Here is a 15,569-nt window from a genome sequence, read left to right on the forward strand (position 1 = left end):
AGACACAGACACAGACACAGACACAGACAAAGACACAGACACAGACATATACAGAGAGACAGAGACACAGAGACATACAGAAAGAAAGAGACACAGACACAGAGACATACAGAGAGACAGAGACATAGAGACCGAGACAAAGAGAGAGACAGAGACATACATAGAGACAGAGAGACAGAGACACATACAGAGACATACAGAGAGACAGAGACAGAGACAGAGACAGAGACAGACAAAGACAAAGACAAAGACAAAGACAAAGACAAAGACAAAGACAAAGACAGAGAGACAGACAGAGAGACAGAAACAGACACATGCACAGACAGAGACAGAGAGACAGAGAGACAGACAGAGACATACAGAGAGACAGAAACAGACACATGCACAGACAGAGAGACAGAGACAGAGACAGAGACAGAGACAGAGACAGAGACAGAGACAGAGACAGAGACAGACAGTAGCGGGTCATTACCTCAGTAACAGCAGTACGTTACAGGCCAGTAAGCAGCCCTTTGATCTCCCGGCGCCGGACATGTCCACGTGCACGCTCCTCCCGCCCACGTGCGCACTCCACCTGCCCACGTGCACGCTCCTCTTGGGTCGTGCCCCTGTCCGCGTGCGCGCGGTGCCGGCGGCTCTTCGGCTCCCCCTGGAGGCCCAGACTGCTGCCTGCACCACAGTGTCCAACACTGTTCAAAGTGACACAAACTAGCGCTCCACAATGACGGCCATGGTGAGGCACATGAGCAATAACAGCTTGGTAAAGTTGCATGAGGCGGAAAGATAATTGCACAAATAAAAATAAAAATAAAAATAAAAAAAGTAATGAAAAAAATAAAAATAATAATAATAATAATAGTATTTATAATAATAATAATAGCGTCTAGCTTGTGCGGCAGATGGACCAAGTCGGCTTTTGCTCGGTGCACTGCTCCTGTGGTGCGAGGGAGATGGGAGCACTTTTCTTTTCCACGATAGGACCCCGCCCCCCTGACACACACACACACACACACACTCTCTCTCTCTCTCTCTCTCTCTCTCTCTCTCTCTCTCTCTCTCTCTCACACACAGTGAGAGAGAGAGACACACACACACACACACACACACACACACACACACACACACACACACACACACACACACACACACACACACACACACAGTGATATCACTGTGTGTGTGTGTGTGTGCGTGTGCGTGTGCGTGTGCGTGTGCGTGCGTGCGTGCGTGCGTGCGTGCGTGCGTGCGTGCGTGCGTGTGTCTCTCTCTCTCTCTCTCTCTCTCTCTCTCTCTCTCTCCCTCTGTGTGTGTGTGTGTGTGTGTGTGTGTGTGTGTGTGTGTGTGTGTGTGTGTGTGTGTGTGAGTATGAGTGTGAGTGTGAGTGTGAGTGTGAGTGTGTCTTTCTCTCTCTCTCTCTCTCTCTCTCTCTCTCTCTCTCTCTCTCTCTCTCTCTCATAATCCGCTCTGGCTCTCCCCTTAATTTGCCAGCTGAGTCGAGGCAGCGGAAATTAGAGATTCACCGAGGTGGAGATTAAACATCCACCCATCTGCTCTCTCTCACTCTCTCACATTGTCTCTCTCTCTCTCTCGTTCTCTCTCTTTTCTCTCTCTCTCTCTCTCTCTCTCTCTCTCTCTCTCTCTCTCTCTCTCTCTCTCTCTCTCTCTCACCATATCTCTTTCTCCTCTCTCCCCTCCTGCTTTGATATGGCCCCGATTTATGCTTCCGCGTGCGGCGGTGGCGCTTAAGCGGAAATAGCAGAGCTACAAGCTCACAACGCGCCGCGCCGCTACGCGTTGTGAGCTTGTAGGTCTGCTATTATCCACTGCGCGCCGGAGCTTAAATTAGTCGGTTTCTCTCTCTTCTGCTCCGTTACACCGGGCTGACTGTGAGCCATGTGGCTGCTGGATTTACTGGGTGTAAAACCATGTTCCTGACAGCTTGCCATATGCAGCCCTCATACACTGCATGGTATATACTGTACAGCATGCTTTTGAAATGGGATTTTTTTCGTATTGTGTATTCTTGCGTCGGGGGAGTCGTTTTCATAACTCTTATACAATTCTATTGTGACGAAAGCAGAGGCCGCGTTGTTGCTGCCTCCGCTTCCGTTTTCTACCCGATTTAGTCGTTGTGCCAGTTCATTACCCACTATCCCTATAAACTTCTTTGCCACTTTTTACTATTTTTCTAAAATTTTTATCCCTCGATTTTGTAACCCTTTTTTTTTTTTGCTAAGTGATCCTGGGCACTACACTCCCCCCACCAGCCGAGGGAGGCCAGGGCGAGCTCATGCCTCCTTCAATGCATAAGAGCCAACTGACCTTCTTGTCACCTGACAGGGGGGAGTTTCCCCGGTAGGACGTAGCGCGTGGAAGGAACACGTTATTCCAACCAGTTCCTTTCCCCTCCATCAGGCGCCCCGGGTGGCCAGGGGGAGGCTACTACTATTTTTAAAAACATTTTCAAATAGTTCAACTAGCCGATCTCCATTGACACGTTGTGAGCTTGTAGATTGGCTATTTGAACTATTTGAAAATGTTTTTAAAAATACATTTAAAAAAGATGGCAAAGAAGTTTAGGGATAATGGTCGGTTAAGGCACTGGCGAAAATAGGGCCCAATGTGTGTTGTCCCTGCTGTCGAGCAGATCTACAAGCTCATAGCACGATTTTTGAAAAATCGTGAAAAACATTTGTAACTGAAATTTTCAAGATTTTTTTTTTTTTTTTCGTGTATTGGTTACTTTATTTCGGTTTTAGGGTTAGGGCTAGGTTATTTAATTCTTATTTTTGCCTGATTTTACCGATTTATTATCAAAAAAATAAAATATATATTATTCTTTTTTTTCCTTTTTTTTTCAAAAAGTGGGGGGTATGAAATCACGGATCTATGTGAGTGAGGGTGTCGCGTCGTACACACAGTTAATGGCCGTGGCGCTACAGGCTGTGAGTCTGGACCTGTGCAATGCAGTTGATTTAGTCAGATCGTTGAGGGGTTATGTCGCAGGCTTGCAAGATAACTTGGATGTATTTGATCTATAACAAAAATGATGTCTCAAACATCACAAGTTTACAAAGACGACACACAGAGAAAAAAGAAGACGTAGAGCTCAGGAGGATGAGTCCACATCACATGAGATTCACTTATCAGGCAGAGTTCTCCTCTGGTGTATATTTGACTGTTATGGATAGGTTCTTTGCAGAAATGGATCTTAGGTATGAGTCATATAATGTCCTCAACAACACTTTTGGCTTCCTGCACAATATCGCTACTCTCTATGCACAAGAGCTGCTCCAGAGGAGATATTCAACTGACTTTTAGTTCAACTTTGTGGAAGAGGTTGTCCAATACAAAGAATACATCAGCAGTGATGATACTTCTTCTGCAAGAGAGGTTTTATAATCCCCAAGGAAAATAAATGTGCAGTCCGTGTTCCCAACATTGCTTTGAGGCTTTACCTGACATTACCCTGTGACTAATGCAAGTGGTGAGCCCACTTTCTCTAACCCATTAAAACCGGGAATGCATCTCTGTAACCACTTATTATTTATTCTACATTATTATATTATTATTTTATATTTTGGCTATTTAAAAATCCTGAACATTTCTGCAAATCTTTGAATATATAATTATTTTTAAAGCGAACATTTGTAACTCAAATCTTTGCTTCTGGGGGGTCCCTGGAACAAAATATTTTGAGATGGGCGTCTGTGGCCAAATTCATATCATTTTGGGGGCCCTTGACATGAAATGTTTTTTTTTTAACTGTTAGGATTTAGAAGACATTTGTAGAATCCCCAGAATCAAAGATTTGAGTTACAAATGTTCACTTAAAATATATAGATATATATTCAAAGATTTGCACACATTTTTCGGTGCAGCGCTATGAGCTTGTATATCTGCTATTTTTTAATAGCAGAAGTATAAAATAATGGTTAATGTGGTTGCACAGATGCGTTCCCGGTCTTAATGGGCTAAGATGGCACTAATAAAGAATAGAATGAGATCCGCAATGGTACAGAACAGGCTAAATAGTCTGACTCTGTGTCATTCGAGAGTGACGTCCTCCGCAAACTGGATTTCACTCACCTGACTAAGGACTGTTCTGCCAAGAAATCCAGAAGATAAAACATGTAAAATGCAAGCATCATACAGAATACAGTTCATATTTCTCAGCTGTCATGTTCATGTAGTTTCTGTTTGTGTTTAAACTAGAACACTTGCTGTAGGTGTTTTATGATTAGGGATGGGTATAGGCTCTATTCACAGCAGCCATATTATGAAGACATTCACAGGTGTTACTAATGATACTAATGAAGGCTCTGTTCCATTCTGGTCAAACAGAGTCAGGGTGCGGATATTGTGCATGTTGGCTCACTGGAAACACCCTGTTACACCAGTGGGTCTACAGTTGGGGTCCAGGGACCCTCATGAGCTTCCAAATAGCCCCTTACAGATGTGTAACTCTGAGAGTGTACTAATGGAACCAAATCCATTTGTACACTCTCAGAGTTATGGGGGTCGTGGAAACCACTGTGCTAGACTAAATGGAACAGAGCCTTCATTAGTATCATTGGTAACACCTGTGAAGGAAGTGATAATATGGCTGCTGTGCATATAGCCTATTGTTAGGATTTTTATGAATACGATTCCGGTTCGACTTATCGATTCCGGTACCTAACGATTCCCTATTTCAATTCCAAAATGGTAAAACAAAATAGGAGGTACAATGTTTATTTAACAAATTAACTTTATTATTTTAAGCCTCGTCGTCTTTCTGCTAATGCTCAAGCAGTAGATAGATAGCTAGGTCTATGTACAAGTGGGTAGGTGGGTAAGTCAGGTACACTGTACACATGTATGTTTTATTATTTTAGTATGTGTAGAAGTGATTCTACAAATAGGGGAATAGGGGGTGTTGTGATGGAAACACAGCTTGCTTTTGCTTACACTGACTGGTCTGGAGCACTTGCTGTTGTTGTGTTGTGCTTGCTAGTAAGATGCATAACACCAGTAAGACTCCCTAATCGGGAGATAAGCGACCGTAGGTCACATGTATACAGAAGAGGGCTGTAACGGCGATTGGTTCCTAGTTGTGTGTGCAATGGATAGTTTTGTGTGTTTATAGGGGAAAGGAGGGATTGTTTGTGGGGGGCAAGCCCCCGAGTTACGGCATTTCATGTGAGCTGCAGTGGCAGGGGGTCCTCCACTGGGGGCGCCACCACTTTTGCATCCGTTCTGGAGCACCAGGAGTGGGTGGTCCCCGGGAATGCCCCGTGAGCAGCCCCGTTGGGGTGGTCATTTGGTAATTTGTCCACATGTGCTCATTTTTTACACTTGGGGGTCCCCGAGGCAGCTGGGGGTCCCTGGAGCTCCGGGGGTCCTTGGAGGGTGTAGTTTGGCAGGTAAGGAGTGTGTGTGCAAAATGTGGCATGGATCGGGGCAATGGGTGCGGAGATATGAGCAGGGCAAAAGTGTGACGTGTGTGACGGAGTGACGGAGTGACGGACGGACACCTGGAGCAGCTTTCTGTAGTAAGTGCGACCTACGGTCGCAATCACGCTTTCACATTGCATAGTACATACTCTTTCTTTATTGCTCATCTCTGTTGTTACTGTGATTTCATTATCAGAGCACACTGTGTGTATTTTGCTGGAAAACATCAAGTGAAGGAAATTCAGCAACATGAACAGTGCCTGCCTGCCTGCCTGCCTCTCTGTCTCTCCCTTTACGCAAAATAAAAATATGGGTCTATTAACCACTTGAACCCCAGCATCCCTATAGGCTCTATTCACAGCAGCCATATTATGAAGACATTCACAGGTGTTACCAATGATACTAATGAAGGCTCTGTTCCATTCTGGTCAAACAGAGTCAGGGTGCTGATATTGTGCATGTTGGCCCACTGGAAACACCAGTGGGTCTACAGTTGGGGTCCAGGGACCCTCATGGGCTTCCAAATGGCCCCTTACAGGTGTGTAATTCTGAGAGTATACAAATGCGGGTCCATTTGGTTCCATTTGTACACTCAGTGTTATGGGGGTCGTGGAAACCACTGTGCTACACTAAATGGAACAGAGCCTTCATTAGTATCATTGGTAACAATGTCTTCATAATATGGCTGCTGTGAATAGAGCCTATTCTGGGGGGGAACATTCTGAAAAAATAGTAGATCTACAAGCTCGCAACGAGCTTGTAGATCTGTTTTTTTTTTGTTTTAACTTTTTGTCAAAAGCAGCCGATCTACAAGCTGCGACGCATTGTGAGATTGTAGTTCGGCTATTTTTGGCTAATGTTTACAATTTGCATTTTAGGCATTTAGCAGACGCTCTTGATCCGGACTCCGGAGCGACTTACAGTAAGCAGGGTAAACACGAGGCAATAATCACATGCATAGAAATAGTAATCTAGGAGGTAAACCATGAACTTACTGTATCATCGGTCTAAAAAACAGTATTTATAACAACAACAAAAAAGATCTGTACATTGAAACTACACACACTATAGGACATTGGTTCTCAAAGTGGGGTCCGGGGACCCCCAGGGGTACTTGAGGGGGTTCCAGGGGGTCCCCAGCTAAATGATAGATTAGGGACCAAATGGACCCTTATGTGTCTGTAACTCTGAGAGTGTACACAGAGTTAAGATAACATTGATTTTACATCATGAATTGGGGTCCCAGAGATAGAAATGCCATTAAATGGGGGTCCGTAGCCCTAATGCATGTCAAACTGGGGGTCCTTAAAATGTATCTTTTCAAATGGGGGTCCACGGGCTAATAAGTGTCCATTTGGGGGTCCTTGACATGAAAAAGTTTGGGAACCACTGCTATAGGATGCCAGGTCTACAAAGGAATGTCCCCCCCAGAATAGGGACACTGTGGTTTAAGTAATTCAGAACGTCTTTTAATGAATCAAACATTATTTTATCAGGTGCTGTGGGCGATCAACGCCATTGTTCTATCTATAGAATATACATGGCAGCTGCTTTCCCAATTCCCGCTGAGTATAAATGCAGATGGAAACGGCAGTCTGCATGTCATATGGCTCTGCACATGGATGTGAATTGTCAACATTCTGCCAAAATGATTCTGTTAAGGCAGGTATGATATCTGCGTTCATCTTTAATGTGAGCTCATAGATCTTCTATTTCTGAAAAATGAAAACAATCAGTTATCTCCCCACCTGCAGTTGTAGATAATAAAAAGAAAAAGAAAAAAGGAAATATTCTCTTACAAAAACCTTGAGGATAAATATGACCGGTGCAGAACCAGAGCACCTGTCTGCAATGTTCAACAGGACCTAGACGTCTTCTTATCTATAGGTCCTGGTTGAATTATTGTAACCACTTTAATCATATTTTATACTTTGGCTATTAAAAATGGCAGATAATAAAGCTATATACCACTTTGAGAACCAATGTGTAATATTTATAATAGCTCGAAAGGCATGGCGAGAGAGTATGTTTTACCCCCTGTCCGTCCGTCCTTCTGTCTGTGAACAGCTAATCTCCGGCACCGTTGGCCCGGTCGCTGCGAAACTGTGCACACACACTCTCTGGATGCCAATTCAGAACCTCTGCCCCACATCTTTCACATGGGCCTGTTATTGCGCCACCAGAAGGCTGATTTGTGCAAAACAAATTTACTCCTATACAGATTTTATCCAAACGTCATGCAAAATCGGTAGACAGTATCTCTATAGTCATGTGATCAGCACGGATCTGTCCGATTTTCCATATTCCATCCTCATTGGCTAAGGTCGGCTTGCAAAGTTTGCAGGATTGGTCCGTTTTGAACACAATGCCTCAAATCCTGAACGCAGTTTGCGATTTCCGTGACATTTCACACGCACATTCCCACTAGGCCGAGGAAGAAATGGCACCCTATTCACATCGCCACCAGCAGGTCTAATTTAGGAAAACACATTTATGGAACAAAATGACTCAAATTATGAATGCATTGTCCGATTGAAAAGTCTAAGAAGAATGACACCCTTTTCACATATTTTCCAATTATAGCGCCACCAGGAGGCCACAATAACCTACCTGACCTGGCGGAGACCTGTGCTCCGAGGAGCACTTTTTCTAAGTTCGGTCTATGAAAATGATTGAGAAACACTGGATTAGGCTACAGGAAGGGAGATGTACATTACAGGTCTGGTCATACCAGGCTATGATGCACGGTTTTCTTGTTCTACTGGTTAGCCAACAGCTCCATCTTGTGGCCTCATCCTGTATGACAGTGGTTCTCAAACTTTTTCATGTCAAGGACCCCCACATTAATAGGCTCTATGCACAGCAGCCATATTATCACTTCCTTCACAGGTGTTACCAATGATACTAAGGAAGGCTCTGTTCCATTTAGTGTAGCACAGTGGTTTCCACGACCCCCATAACTCTGAGTGTACAAATGGAACCAAGTACACTCTCAGAGTTACACACCTGTAAGGGGCCATTTGGATGAGGGTCCCTGGACCCCAACTTTAGACCCACTGGTGTAACAGAGTGTTTCCAGTGAGCCAACATGCGCAATATCAGCACCCTGACTCTGTTTGACCAGAATGGAACAGAGCCTTCATTAGTATCATTGGTAACACCTGTGAATGTCTTCATAATATGGCTGCTGTGAATAGAGCCTATATGTATTTAGCAGCAGACTCCAATCAGAAATTACTTTCAAAATGTCTCCACATTTTTGAAATATTTTCTTTTGTTTGTCTTTCTTTTTTTTTGGGGGGGGGGGGGGGGGGGTAGCAGATCTACAAGGTCACAGGACATTGCAATGTGCCGTGTTGTGAACTTGTAGATCTGCACATTTTCAAATGACCTCGGGAACCTTCTCAAACCTCACTTTGAGGAATGCTGCTCTAGATGAGGGAGGGGTGGGCAACTGTGATGATGGAGAGGACCACTGAATGTACACGCTCAGTCCAGGGGGGTCACATGGTGTATCTGCTCTCTCACCCGTGGTATAGAGACACACGGCCGGAAACGGAAGGCCTACAAATTCACGCCCACTTTTGACACTCGGGGTCCGTTAGAACGATGAACTGCAGCTCTCAATGCAATCTCTATGAGAGGCATTGTAAAATACAGTAATTTCACTGGTTAACTACTGAGGCTGTAGCGATTTTTTTTGTGTTCTAATAAACTGTCCCATTTGTTTAATTTGTCCTTTTTAATGTCCCATATCTGTCATCTCGATATACTACCCACAATATACTATAATGTACTCCATCAGTATGTCAAAACCGCTAGCATCGGAGATCTATAGTTTAAGTGGTCGCACGGTATATACGTCACAGACGCATCCCTTGAGGTTTTCAATACCCAGAAAACTGGCGAAAGTGTCCGTTTTCAATATGTTTTGGTCATTATCTCTGGAACAGAAGGTCCAATCTGCTCAATTCAAAGCTTGTTGGATGCGTGACTTTGAGGACATTAAGCACGCAATGACACATTTTCGGGTTATTATTATTTTTTTTTAGGGGAGGCGAGATCTTAGTTGGGCATGCGACCGCCTGTCCTGTCTCTACAGCGAACAGCCTTTTTGCATGTAGTTTAAGCGCAAGGGGGCGGGTGGGGAGAGAGTCAGCGCACTGAAGTCAAGGCACAGACTACTGTGTTGTTGACAGACAACGGATGCACGCTTATGAGAAACAACAAAAATAAAACCTGGCAAAACAGTTCGCATTAGCGCAAGATGAGGATAAATGAAACATTCAGTCTAAATGTCCAGTAATTCGCAACTACTACCACCACTTTTGCACTTGAAACTTTACATTTCTCTAAATATTATAAACTCTCAGGACAGCCTAAGTACAAATATAATTTATGAAAAGGCTACTATAGGCTACAGTGAAGTCGGACTGAATGACTGAAACTTTTTTTTTTTTTTTTTAACTCTCTTGGTGATTATCTGGCACTGTAGTTGTGAATTATTAGCAAACTGGACTGGTCTCTACAGTGGGTACACCACTGGTCAGCGCTCGGCGCTCGTAAAGATAGTGATGTCACTGAAATGCGACAACTTGTCTGTCTGCCGTCTACCCTCTGCTGTGTTAACATTATGGGTAACTCGTTAAAGTGGCAAATTAAATGTGAAACACATCAACTATTAAGAAAACAAGAAGATATGTTGACAAAGACACGCCATACATTTGGAAACATATTTTTATTTAAATCAATATCGTCTCCAGTTACTGTAGGAATATTTTAAACGTAGGCTAACTCTCATGTCCTCTCATAGGGAATGCATTGAGAGCTGCAGTTCATCGTTCTAACGGACCCCGAGTAGCGGCGCAAATCCAAAAGTGGGCGTGAATTTGTAGGCCTTCCGTTTCCGGCCGTGTGTGTCTATATAGAAGGCCACACCATTGAAAGTAATGGCTTAAAACCTCCCAAGATGGCGCCACCTGGCCATTGAACTCAATAGACGCCTTAACAGACGACGTCACACTGGTATGAAACAGTATGCGTGCGCAGGTCGGCAGCAAAAGAACCCCACCTCTCATAAGATGCAATGTAAAAGTGGTCACAGTCTCACGTGTAAAAATGCATCCCATCAAACTTTCAGATGGTGTTTTTCTCCCAGTGTGGAGGAAGAATGCTTAGGATTTTTACTGTGATCTCTCGCTCTTGAAATATATAATCCTTGGTTTCTGTTGTGTGTAAACAATAATAACTATTCAAAGCAGTTGTCCTCAAAACTCCACCTCCAGTGGCTGTCATAAGAACAGAGGGAGCGCTCTATGATCATGGCACCAGAACCTGCTTGGCTCGCGCAGCTGCAGCCCGTCAAGACTAATTTATGCTCCGTCCCGCGAAGGTGTCGCGCGCAGAGAACGGCCGAGAATAGCAGATCTCCAAGCTCACAGCGGTCGCATCCGCGACGCGATTGTGAGCTTGTATGTCAGCTGTTCTCTGTGCGCAATACCGTTGCACGATGAAGTATATATGTGTCGCTAGGACGCACCCCACTAGCCTACACACAGAGGTGGTTGAATGAACTGAAACAAGCTCACCCTAAAACAGCAGGTTTGGGGATCTGTTGGGAATTGATGACATGAAACGGTCACCTGTGCGTCCAGTCTCAATGTTTGTAAACACATAATTGGTCTATAGGCTCTATGCAGCAGCCATATTGGAAATAAAGTGGGCCTCTTACTTCCTTCACATGTGTTACCAATGATACTAATGAAGGCTCTGTTCCATTCTGGTCAGGGTATTGATGTCGTGCATGTTGGCTCACTAGAAACACTCCATTTTGGTTCCCAAATGGCCCCTTATGGCGGGTGTGTAACTCTGAGAGTGTACAAATGGAACCAAATGGACCCGTACGGGTCCATTTGGTTCCATTTGTACACACTCAGAGTTATGGGGGCCCTTGAAAATAAGACAACCACTATGCCACACTAAATGGAACTGAGCCTTAATTAGTATCATTGTGAAGGAAGTAAGGAAGGGACGCAATTCATTCCCAATATGGCTGCTGTGCATAGAGCCTATCGACAAGGGGCGGGGCAGTCACTCATTCTAAATGCTGTAAAAGCCCATCACTCAACTACACCATAATACAAATGTAATGAATAAGCAATATTTAACACTTAATATTTGGTGCAAAACCTTTTTATTTAATTTTAATATGCATCTAGTAGTACTTTATGGACTTAAATACAAATACATTGGTCATACAATAAAATGTAATACAATGGACTGTTATTATTGCAACGGGACATGTAAACTTGCATGCTTGGAATTGGAACAGCTGAAATCAATAATATATCAGTACAGTAGGCTACTGTATATCAGCTTTGGACCCATGGTGTCAGGAACGGAAGGTGTTGTAGGACCCAAGCGCAGGAACTCAGACAAACGCAGGAGAGGTTCACAAACTTAAGTTTACTTATAAAGACACCAAATAACATTGATAACTTACAGAAACACTGTTAACTAATACAAGCTGGTCCTCACAGGTGACAGCACTCAGGGCAATCAGATACTAACCGATGAGTGGTATATTTTCTTTTGTAATAAAAATATGTTTAAATATATTTTTAAATATTTTTTAAATATGTTTTATTTATAATAGAAATATACAATTTTATTAATAAAAATATACAATGAAAAATGTACAATAATGATAAAATACTGGAGGTAATTGTGTGCCGGTGCTACTCAAGGATTGGCCATTTCAGATGAGAGACAGGCCAGTGGGCCAATTACATGAGCTATATTAACTTTGTGGGCCGACCAGACCCACAAAGTTCGGGATTTGTCCCAAATTTCCCAGTGGCCAGCACGTCCCTGTCCAATAATTCAATATCTGCTGACTCTGCTGCGATAGGAGACCAATGCTAAACTATATAAAAGAATAACATAGACTCCAAAACAACTCTCACCGTGTAATTATCACTGAGAGGCCTAATGACGAGCCAGGTTCAAAGAGAATCTTTTAAATATAGTATTGCTCTTGAACCTTGGTCTCCTATTAACTTCAACTTGTCACAAATCGTTGCTGTCCGGCAGGAACCAGCTAACTCCATTTTTCCGCTTTTGCATTTGTTTCCATAAATCAGTGCTATTGAACACCCTTTACGTCTGTGTGTTGGTAAAACAAAAAATACTGAACCAATGAAAAGTATTAAAAAGCGCTCCTGACAAAACCAGCTAACTCCATAGACCAATTATTTGTTTACTAACATTGAGACTGGACGCACAGGTGATTGTTTCACGCAATCAATTCTCAACCTGTTGTTTCGGGGTGCGCTGGTTTCAGCACGGACAGCAGAGTTTGGATTGTTGGCTCAGGCATGCGACACAAACATGAAAAACATTTTTTTGTAATCCTTTAAGTGAAGGTGCCGCTTGTGACCACCAGTTGCCTAGTCTAAACCGTTGGTTCTCAAACTGGGGTCCGGGGACCCCCAGGGGTCCTTGTGGGGGTTTCAGGGGGTTCCCAGCAAAAACTGTTAATATAGCATCACAATAATTTAAACCTTTTACACTTTGGCTATTCAAAAATCTACAAGCTCATGGCGCAGCCCCAAGTGCAGTGCTTTGAGCTTGTAGATCTGCATTTTTTGAAAAATCGTGAAAATGTGTGCAAACCTTTGAATATATATATATTTTAAGGGAACATTTGTAACTGAAATCTTTGCTTCTGGGGGTCCCTGGAACAACATATTTTGAGATGGGGGTCCGCGGCCAAATACATATCATTTTGGGTGGTCCTTGACATGAAAAAGTTTTAGAATCACTGGTCTAGAAAGACTAAATCTTTAGGTTGAGAATGACAGAAAAAATATTTTTTTTTCATGTCAAGGGCCCCCAAAACGATATGTATCAGATAGGGGTAAGGCGGACCACCATCTCAAAATATTTTGTTCCAGGGACCCCCAGATCTGTGTCACGTATTTAAAAGAAACATGGCAGGCTGAACACTGCAGTTGATCACAGAGTTCTTGTCATGTGAAGGTCCCCCACATTTATTATGTATTTGGTCATGGACCCCTGTCTAAGAAGATGTTGCGTCAGAGACCCTGGACCCCCATAACAGAAGATTTGTTCAAAAATCATTTAAAACATTTCACATTTTTTTCCCCAATTTTTCAAAATGGTTCAATGTAGAATCAGATCATCTATTTTTTTTTTTTATAACTTAAATGGATAGTTCACCCCCCCAAAAAAATGCTTTTTTTTCTCTCTCGATTAGTCACTTGGATTCATGGATATTTTTTGTTTTTGTCGCATTCCTAAGCCAATAATTTGATGACCAGCGGACCGGTAGTCAGCGGTTCCGGTAGGAGACACAAAGAAGACTCTTTGCGTCTCCTACCGGAACCATCAACTTATTGGCTTAGGAATGCGACAAAAGCAAAAAAAATGTCCATGAATTGATGTCTCCTTGGGTTGACTAATCAATGGAAAGAAAGTCATTTTGGGGGTGAACTATGCCTTTACGTATAAATCATGGTTAAAATGGTCAAACTGTTCCTTGTTTTGCTGGGGACCACCTGGAACCGCCTCAAGGGCCCCTTGGGTCACCATCACAGTTAGATATAAACCTGTGTATTGGTTAGTAGGGGTCATATAGACTAGGAGGAAGAAGCAGGATATGGAAAAAGTTACATTGACTTTTGCAGTGATGTACAGAGAGTATTGTACTTTAAATAAATGTTCATTTTGAATAAATCCTTTTGAATAAGTGCCTGAACCAAACTGTAGCTGTTATCTGACTGTGTTTGAACAGCACTCATTCACTAAGACAATAAAACACATGTTGAATGTGAGGCTAACTTGCATAAACAGACATGAGCTGCTAGTAACCTGAAAGAACTGTACAATGACAAGATGATTACAATGAGCGGTGGTGGAAAAAGTACTCAAATGTTTTACTTACAGTAAAAGTATCAATACTGCAATGTAGAAGCACTCTGTTACAAGTAAAAGTCCGGAATTCAAAATTTACTTGAGTAAAGGTCCAAAAGTATTGGTATCAACATGTACTTAAAGCACAAAAAGTAAAAGTACTAATGTTTGAAAACAGCAGATCTACAAGCTCACAACGTGTCGCATCGCGACGCGTTGTGAGCTTGTAGATCGGCTATTCTCAAATAGCCTAGGTATAAAATAGGGCTGAAGTGGTTAATGTGTGTTTTATAATGTAATAATTTATACCTGCCAAGTAACTAGTAATTAAAGTTTTCAAATAATTGTAGTGGAGTAAAAGAACAATATTTTCCTCTGAGATGTTAAAGTGGAGTAGAAGTAAAAGTGTAGAAAATTGGAAATACTCCAGTAAAGTAAAAGTACCAAATTGTACTTAAGTACAGTACTTGAGTACATGTACTTAGTTACTTAAGTTTACACCACTGACAATGAGCCACTGTGAGACCTATCTGCTCATTTGACTTAGTGACCCAGACAGACACTCTTACATGTCCAAGGTCAGTGAAGTGTAGACCCTGGCCTGTTTAACAGAATGGTTCTCAACATTATTCATTTCACTTTTGAAGCGTTGCTTGCCTTTCATTGAAAGTCCACAATGTAGAGAGACAGGAAACAGAGACAGAGAGTCAGGGTGAGACATGCAGCAAAGGTCTGCAGGTCCCGGGATTTGAACCAGGGACCCACTGTCACTGTGAGACGCACCTTAACATCTTTGCCATCAGCACCACAAGCTTAACCACTTTACGCCATATTTCATGCATCGTCACATGCATCGTTAGAGTGAGTGCAAATATAGCAAGCAGGCCAAATATTCTCTATTATTTAATAAAAATAAAAATAAAAATTGAGGTGCCAGGTTGAAATTGGTTCAATTAGAATATATGACTGGTAAAGTCAGACCGTAGACAGGGACATAATATGACAGTCAGATATAATGGGACAGAGTTCTATAGTAAAACACCTTATCAGTATTAATGTAAATGAGCCAGAACAGCTGCTCTCTCTTATCTATGTGTCTGACCTGCTGGAAAACTGATGCTTTTGTGAGTCTCACACAGAGAGTCTGACATCAACGCATTATGGGACCCCTGACTGCCAGAGGCCCCTAAGCGCCCTGG

At 42.8% G+C, this 15,569-nt stretch overlaps 1 protein-coding gene across 1 annotated transcript in view; it reads right to left on the minus strand.

Annotated features, from left to right (window-relative positions):
- Positions 1 to 15,569, minus strand: part of LOC311063813 (glycine receptor subunit alpha-3-like) — a gene marked incomplete at both ends in the record, with an annotated part of 141,636 nt that overhangs the window by 76,790 nt on the left and 49,277 nt on the right. Inside the window, one exon of the mRNA XM_084083424.1 lies at positions 473 to 669. Within this exon, the coding sequence (XP_083939550.1) occupies positions 473 to 669 (197 nt within the window). The remainder of the gene's footprint in view (positions 1 to 472; positions 670 to 15,569) is intronic.

The sequence above is a fragment of the Gymnoscopelus microlampas genome (genome assembly GCF_963454915.1).
Source record: "Gymnoscopelus microlampas genome assembly, chromosome: 2".
Classification (NCBI taxonomy): domain Eukaryota; kingdom Metazoa; phylum Chordata; class Actinopteri; order Myctophiformes; family Myctophidae; genus Gymnoscopelus; species Gymnoscopelus microlampas.